Source organism: Parasteatoda tepidariorum, chromosome 3 (assembly GCF_043381705.1).
Source record: "Parasteatoda tepidariorum isolate YZ-2023 chromosome 3, CAS_Ptep_4.0, whole genome shotgun sequence".
In the NCBI taxonomy this organism is placed as follows: Eukaryota; Metazoa; Arthropoda; class Arachnida; order Araneae; family Theridiidae; genus Parasteatoda; species Parasteatoda tepidariorum.
In genome coordinates this window covers 98,431,821-98,441,029 of record NC_092206.1, presented here as the reverse complement: position 1 = coordinate 98,441,029, position 9,209 = coordinate 98,431,821, and the positions used below count along the sequence as shown (strand labels likewise).

Here is a 9,209-nt window from a genome sequence, read left to right as displayed (position 1 = left end):
AATGTGACAGAGTTCATCCACAGATTGAGGTGTTAACTGGAGGAAACTAATAAGGAGTGCTTTTTACTGCATGCCAGATCATATTCTAATTTGGTAATTTGGCCAACATAACCCGCCAAATAGATGTTGTGAATTGTGTTTATTTTTAAAACTTTGTTTTATAGTTCAGTGCCATCAGTTCAGAATTTTGTAACTAATTTTGAAACTTGGCGAGAGTAAATAACTGAACTTTTCCAGTAGAAAGCAGTAGTTTTATTTTTTAATTGGATTTTTAAATCGTAAATTATTTTTGGGACAACCGGTAATAACATTATTTTAGAAAGTGAAACTTAATGGGAGTGATTTACAAATTAACTTTTATAGCTTATTTCGTTAAAGTGCATTTTAAAACTGCCGTTGACAAAATATATTTTATATAAAGTCCCGATAAATTAGGAAATTCAATATTAGTATTTTCATGCACAGGATGGTTAAACTTTCTCGACTAAGACAGACAGCATGAGGAAAAACGGAGTGACTTAGGAAGATCTCGTATTTTAAATTTTATTTTATAATTTTTTTTATTAACGTCGTTAAACAGCAGTCCTAATTTTGGGTTTACGACTACTACTGTTGAGCTCAGTAGCCTTGTAATTTTGAACCCAATCCAGAAGACAAGAGGTATTGGGAGTATTGGGAGAAATTTGCCTTCGTGGAGGACTTTTTCATGGAACTCACCCACCTTTGCGTTACTTGGAGAGGAAAACCACGGAAACCTCCCACGGTAAGCCTAATGGAAATGGGAATCTAACCCATGATCTGCCTACCATTGAGGATATTTTATGTCATCACTGTGGTTAGGGTGGGAGCCGTAAGCGGAATCGACCGGCCATCGCTGAAATTCGAAACTGGTTTTCCTGGTTGGAAGGCGAACGCTCCATCCTTTGAAACACCACGGCTCTCGGATTTTTAATTTAGATTTACCGTTCTAAATAAGGGCCGGAATATTGTGGCTGGTAGGGCGTTGGGCCCATTTCCGAGAGGGGAGTCCGATCCCTGCCGGCTGAAGACTCCCTGTTTACAAAATTGTGTCTGGTGCACGCTAAATCTATCGGAGTCACAAAGTCCTCCAAGTTCCTCTAACAAATCCATTCCTCTGGGGGCATGGAATCGGAGATTAATCACTCTCTGGTTCAGTTCAAAATTACGATCTGCGAATAAATGGATGGTGTTTTTGAAGGCGTCCTCCCTGTAAAACCACGCAGGCACCTTGTCTCAGGATCATCACCAGAGATGTTTCCAGACAGTCGCCAATAGCCCATTTTGCAGCTCTAGTTACGACGTAAATAACAATACCTATAGCTTAATAAATTATAGCAATTTACATAGTTTGTGTTCTTTAGTAACTAGTATCTTGGTTTGTAGCAAGGTTGCTAAAGATCCCATTATGAATGAAATAAGTTAATAACACTAGAGAAAAATTTTAATTTTTTTTTCCTTTTAATTTATTTATTTACTTTTTTGTTGCATGCGATTTTTGAGCTGGTCATCTACATTTTCGCGTTTCTGATTTTAAATCTACCATCGGTTTCTCTTTACAAAGCACAGGATCGATACGTTAAGATCATATGCCGATAACAATCTTGTGGTAGAAAGATCGATACGTTAAGATCATATGCCGATAACAATCTTGTGGTAAGAAGATCGATGCGTTAAGATCATATGCCGATAACAAGCTTATGGTAGAAAGATCGATACGTTAAGATCATATGCCAATAACGATCTTGTGGTAGAAAAATTGATACGTTAAGATCATATGCCGATAACGATCTTGTGGTAGAAAGATCGATTCTTTAAGATCATATAACGATAACGGTCTTGTGGTAGAAAGGAGGCGATAATACATTTCAGTTTATGATGTGATATGTTAAGATTTTTGTTTTACGTGATATTTTCAAAGCAGCAGACAAGTATATATGTACGCATATAAATCTATGCGTTCTTTAGAAGCTTTCTACATACAGACAAAAAAAAAATTAATAAACTAAGCCAAAAATATCATATTGAAATAAATGTGTAGCTTTCGGAATAAAAATAATCCTGATTTGAAATCTTTACACCCAAATTAGGTATGATCAAATGCTTACATAAATGCAACAAAAAAATTTGATCTCCAGTTTAATCATGCATATTTTTAACTCAACTTTTAAAAAAAAAATATTTTGATTACCTTGCAAACTCAGAAACCAGTACGTTAAAATCGGAAAATAAGGAGTTAAAAAGTTGTGTGTGACATCTTCCAACTTTAAAAGATGATTCCAAAGACTACTCTTTAGTGAGCTTTTTTGAAACTGCTTAGAGCGGTCAGCTAACTTCTGAAATGTCCATTGTCGTGAAGAACTGATGATATGTTACAATTTTTGTCCTTTATCTAATCAGGAAGATGATAAGTTTGACGATAAGTTATAATTGGTGAGGAATTTACGGCAAATTTTGTTTTCATTTGTCAGGAAACGATTAAAACTTTTATTGATGTAAGACACAGAACTTAATTAGATAATTCTGTCTAGTCAGAAAAAATAAAAATTGTGGCCATCTATTCATTTCTTTTGGCGATAATATGATGAACTATTTTAATGAATATGATTAATATATTAATAATATGATTAACTACTCTAGTTGTAGCGGTCAGAATACAGTTGAAACTTGTATTGCCTTGCCTTCCAGCACAAAGATTCAGTCAAAGTTTAAGTGCTCTATTTAATCGTAAAGTAGTTTGAATTTCCCAGACGAAAAATACCAGTTGTCGATAATAGCGCAATAAATTCTCTTTCTAACGGCCAGAAAACCATTCAAATGTGGACTGTGATTATGTACGAAGTCTAATAAAAATTTGAGCGCTCCAGCTAGTCAAAAAATGACCAAATTTTTACTAAAAGATTCCACCGTCAGAGCTCAATGTGTCTCGCTATAGTCTCGCCTAGATTTTAAAAACCACTTGTGTTATAAGTACTACCAAATTGATAATTTCTTAGAATATTACTGTATGGACACCTGGAATATAAGCTATAATATGTTGCACTAATTACCTTTATTGCTATATAGTTGCATTGTCATTCGATGATGCAAGAATCATTCCCCCGATTCCATTCATCCCTCGCCTGAATTGGAATTGTATGATTAATAGTCATTCGCATCAGTGGCATTAGTTGATTTAGACTATAACTAGCTGATTTGCGTGTCTGTTCAAGTTCACGGTTCTCGAGAGATGCTGTGATATTTCACGGATATTCCCACATAGCTGTGTTTGTTAATGAATGTAATATTCGGTTTGATTTGCAATTGAAACAAGCGTTGAAATAATTGAACAACACTTCATTTGACTCCAAATGATGGTCAGGGTGTTTATTCTTCGGTTGGATTTAATGATGCTAATTACATAGATATATTCGAACCTTTAGTACAGTAAAGAAAACAGATTTGTCAACCCACTTTCTAAAAAAATATTTTTTGATTTTTTTTAAGTAAAGAAAAAAATCCAAGTTAGCATTATTTGATGGTTTCTGAGTTCTGGTAACGTAGTCTGTAAAGGCATCATCTCTTCCTATGCTGGTGAAGAGAAGAGGGTTATAACTTCGATCTTGGACGTCTGTGTGTATATGCAGTTGAATGCACGTTTCGTATTTCGACCTAAGGTCCTTTCATTGCCTGTGTTGTGGAAGTTTGCAGAAAGAGGTACCCGCTTAGGCGCTGCCCACGTCGTCTGACTGGGGTTACATTTACGTGGCAGTTCTATTATGGTTGCTAAGAGATAAAGCCCTCAAAAGTGAACCAAGAAGCTTGGATATGGTTGGGAAGTGTGATAGTTTGTGATGTTTGTTAGAAGTTCAGGTATCTATTTTGTCTTTAAATTATAAACTACTCGTTTTTGTATAATTTTTTCGACAGTGTAAAAATTGGAGATCACTACAGGAAGATGTTTCAACAGGACAAAGGTTTAATCTATAAGAATTAAAACAGTCATTAAAATCTACACAACAATATTTAAAGAACCAAAGAAATGATAGATCGAACCTCCTTGCTTGAGCATGTTTCACTAAGAACGAGGTTTGAACCTACGGAAGTAGAAACAGTTATTGAAATTTACACGAAAATAGTTCAAAGGCAAAGGAAACGATTGGTCACGCCTGCCTATTGCAAGATTTTTTTTTTTGAGAAAAAGGTTTAACCTGCGGAAATTGAAATAATTATTAAAACTTACACAACAATAATTATAGGTCTAGAGGAACGATGAATCAAACTTTCCTATTCTAGAATGTTTCAGCAAGATAAAGGTTTAATCTACAACGGTAACTAAAGGTTAAAAGAAATGATGTATCAAACCTCCCTGCTGGAGGATTTTTATTAAGAAGGAGGTTTGACCTAAAGCAGTTATTAAAATTCATACAATTACTCGTGCACTTTTATACGTGAAGGACAAAAATAGTTTCCCGTGTGTCCCAAGTGCAATTCAGACCAATGTACTCCAGACCATTTGCTCTCCTGTTTAGAGCTGGAGAAGAAGAGGGATCTCTTTGAAAATCCTGTGCTGGTTCATGACTTTCTGTGGCTGAATGGTTTTCTGGACTTGATCTAGCTAAGGACTTGATCAAGTGGAATAAGAAACACAAGAATAATTATAGGGAAAGAGAAGCGATGATATTCGATAATGTTTCAACAAGATGGAGGTTTTACCTACAGGAGTTAAAACAGTTATTAGAATATGTAAGCCAGCAAACTTAGATCAAGATAATTGATGATAATAATTGTGTCGCAAGAAATTTGTTTAGTAAAGCTTTTTCGCATCAACCAAAGAGATCATGGAGTTGGCCAGAGTAGGCCAAGGAGATCGTGGAGGTTAGGGCTCCTCAATTTCAAGATCAACGTCATGGTGATCAGGCCCCTCTTCCCCACTGGGCACTATGGGCACGTGCCCAGGGCCCCGCGATCGAATGGGGCCCCCTAGTTCCTGCCAGATTACCAAATGATAACCGATACATTATTACCGAAAAACATTAATTTTGAAAAATCTGATGATAATGACTTACTACAATACCTACGCTTATTATATTAGCTTTAGTTTGCCGCATGCGGATAGCTATACCTTGTACAACATAGCTTGAACTTTTTGACAGATGGGTCAGTGATGGGAAACAGAAAATATCTATTGGTGTAAAAAATGTGTTGGCTAAATATGTGGCTGTATGTATGTTTTAAACTATTCAAAATAAATAAATTCATTCGTCAATCAATTTTATTGCACTAGACATAAAAACATTGGGTAGGTAAGAAACCATTGTTTTCAGTTTTTCTATTTAAATTTTACCTCGAAGCAATAAAAACCACTTAAGACTTTCGGAAAATGCTTGAGTCCTTAACAGGTACTTTTATGTTGTGTGTCTATTCTTATGATTATTATCAATTTTTAATATTATTAAAATAAGAAGATATTGTTCGTCGTTGCAAAGTTATATCGATTTCAGATTTGACATCTGTCAAAAAGAAAGATCAAACTAATAAATAAACAGGGTATAATACTCCACTCTCTCTCAAAAATGAGTTTTTCCGATATTAGTATGTTTAGGTTAATTTAAATACCTATATGTAAGTATAAGAATACAATTTAAAAAAAAATTATTAAATTAAAAAAAGAATTATTTGATGCGGTGTGGTTTATGTCTTAAAGAAACCTATTCGAACGTCATTCGTAATACCAAAGACAAAAAAGGGGAATTCCCGATTCCCGATCGTCGTTTGACTTGACGAACGGGAATTCCCTTCAAGTATTTGTCTGCGATGTTGTGGCGTTTGTTTTGTTTGTAGTTGTTAGTTTGTTACTGACTGTGCTCGAGCTCTGATAAAAAAAATAGTATTGTTTGATTAAATCGTCGTTTTGTCTGTTTTGTGTTAGCGAATATTTTCGTTATAAAATTAATTAAATAGTGAATTATAATATAAAATGTCGAAACGGTCATATCCTAGTGGATCTGAAAAAAGGAAAAAAGCTCTACATCAGAAAGAAGTAATTGAAAAGTTACCAAAATTAACATCATATTTTACTACTACTACTGGAGAAACTTCTGTAAGTAGCAATCAACTCATAAATGTTCCACATGATGACTCAGCTCAATTACAAATTGCGGGAATTTCTAAACCTTCATGTTCCAATTTTGAAAAAGAGATTGAATCAGAAAGCGACTATTCCTACGACGAAAGTGCAACGACTTCAGTGACTTCACTAAAACCGACAACTCCAACTGTGTCAATTGAACAGCAGTTTTCCAACACAGAAGAATTAATATCGCACGATCCCGCCGATTATTTTCACGAAAAGTTTGTTGAAATAAATCGCGAAATTTTAATTCGTAAGGGACCAGTATATTTTCAAAATAAAGATTCTGACTTTTCCGAGGCATCCAGAACATACAAAGATGGTAATAAATTAGTAACGAGATATTTCAACAAAGCATTATTTATTCGCAAATTAAAGAACAATGAAAGCGTCGAAAGAAAATGGTTGCTGTATTCGCCTTCCAAATGCTCTGTATTTTGTTTTTCATGCTGCTTATTTAACCCAACTGATGTTAATCTTTGCTCTCGGAATGGATGTAATGATTGGAAGCATATTAATCACATAATTTTAACACATGAAAATAGCCCAGCGCATAAGCAATCTATGATGACTTATCTGGCACGAAGTAAAGCGGTTGGTAGAGTAGATATAGACTTATTATCTCAACATCAAAAGGAAGTGGATTACTGGAGAAACGTACTTAAACGGATTGTAGCTGTTGTAAAATTTTTGGCATCGAGAGGGCTTCCATTTCGCGGCGACAATGAAATCCTAGGATCTCCAAACAATGGAAATTATTTGGGTTGTGTGGAATTATTGAGTGAATTTGATCCATTTCTTGCAGATCACTTAAAAAAATTTGGGAATCCTGGAAAGGGTAACATTTCTTATTTATCAGCAAATATCTGTAATGAGTTTATTGAAGTAATGGGAAAACAGGTTCTAAAAAAAATTATAAATGAAGTTAAATCAGCAAAATATTTTTCCATAAGCGTTGACAGTACGCCCGATCTGTCTCATATTGACCAGCTAACTTTCATCATTCGATACGTAAAAGACTGTGTTCCTGTTGAAAGGTTTTTGAAATTTATACCTATTAAAGAACATAAATCTAAGTATTTAGCGGAGACCATCTTAAATTTTTTAGAGATACATGATATTCCCATAAAAGATTGCAGAGGACAAAGCTACGACAATGCTTCAAATATGTCGGGAAAGTATAGTGGTCTACAAACAAGAATCAAGGAAAAATGTGAATTTGCCACCTTTATACCATGTGCAGGACATTCACTAAACTTGGTAGGTGTCCATGCTGCTGGGTGTGTACCGGAGGCATCACAGTTTTTTGAAATAGTTCAGAAAGTGTACAACTTTTTTTCGGGCTCTACCCACAGATGGAATATGTTAACAGAACATTTAGGTTCAAAAAAAGTTGTTAAGAGTCTTTCACAAACCAGATGGTCAGCCCGAGCTGATGCAGTAAGTGCTTTGCATGGGGGTTATAAAAGAATATTAGAAGCTTTAATCACCATCGCAAACGATACTGAACAGGCACGAGAAACAAGAGACGAAGCCCTTAGTCTGTCTAGAAAAATGGGAAATCTAGAATTTATTATACTGACGGAAATCTGGAGCACTATATTGGAAAGAATAGACAAAACAAGTAATTATCTTCAGAAAGAAACAATAACACTGGNTATATATATATGGGGAAATTAGCTTTCTTTTATTTGTTTCTTGATCTTCCTTGTACATATTTTGCAAAGTTTTACTTTTTTTTGTAGTTCTCCGATGCGATTTCTTCTGCATCTGTCAAAACTTTTGGTTTAGAAGGATGAATGAAATCTACCTAAGAGCCATTTCGTAAAAAATATCAAAAACATAGTAGAGTAAAAAGTATACTAGCTATTAATATACTGATCTATAATGACGCAAAGAATTTGACTTTTCTCATATATTCAAATTATGAAATTAACTCTCAAAAACAGAAGACTGGAGTTTTGTATTGACATAATTTCGTTAGAAGAAAATGAAAATACAATCTAAAAGACCAAACACATCTCGAATTCCGATAAGGCGATGGCCTTGAATTTTATAGGCATCGAATGACTCTGACGAATAGAAGCAATATCCACCATTATTTTATTTGTATAAATTAAATAAAGAGAATTAAAAGTACATTTAGAATTCTCTACCACTTCGACCTCTGAGTTCGGCCGAGACGTCTCTTAAGAATCCAATTGCAACAAAAAGAAATACGTATTTAAGAAAAAGAACTTTTTACGACCAGTTTCCTACTTAAAATATAAGTAGGACCTGCACCTTTCCTTAACCATTAAAATTGCATCGTAAAATGAATATCCTAACACGAGGGGGGAAGTCATTTAGTGCGTCATGATGTAGCAGTCCACAAAATATTCATCATATTTTGCAATCACAACAAGCAATGAAGTTTTATTGTTCAAAATTTATTCGACCGATATCGTATATTCAATTCAATTTTATTTTTATACGAGCGTTTGATTTATCATCAAGAAATTAAATATTTTATTGCTTTTTTAAAGAAGATGTGTTTAAACGTCCCTCTAAAATTATAATAGATATCTTTTAGAGCCGTGGTGGATTAAGCGATAGAGCAATCGCCTCCGAGTAAGGTCAACCAGGTTCAAATCCCAGCGATGGCTTGTCAATTCGAATTCTGCACCCGGCTTTCACCAACCATAGTGCTGACGCAAAATATCCTCAATGGTAGACGGATCATGTGTTAGTGTCTCCTTGTCGTCAGGCTAACCGTGAGAGGTTTTCGCGATTTACCTCTTCAAGTAACGCAAATGCGGGATAGTTCAATCAAAAAATCCTCCACGAAAGCAGCAAAATGTCTTCCAATACTTGATCCAGGTGTTCCCTTGTCTTCTGGATTGAATTCAAAATTTTGAGGCTACGGAGTTGAACGTTGTTAGTCGTAAAACCTAAATTGGTCAGCTATTCAACATCGGTTATAAATAGATATCTTTTTGGAAATTGGAAGGCATAAATGAATATTATTTCTAAGAATAATGTGTCTTAGTTGGCATGAATAGGTAAGAAGATGAATAAATATAAATAAGAATAAATACAA

General features: G+C 34.6%; 1 protein-coding gene across 1 annotated transcript; it reads left to right on the top strand.

The window, feature by feature from the left end:
• Positions 1-5,977: 5,977 nt before the first annotated feature.
• On the top strand, positions 5,978-7,810 carry LOC122271982 (zinc finger MYM-type protein 1-like). Its single transcript, XM_071179289.1, has one exon. It carries the CDS (start codon positions 5,978-5,980, stop codon positions 7,808-7,810), a length of 1,833 nt encoding a protein of 610 aa, XP_071035390.1.
• The last annotated feature ends 1,399 nt before the right edge of the window (positions 7,811-9,209 follow it).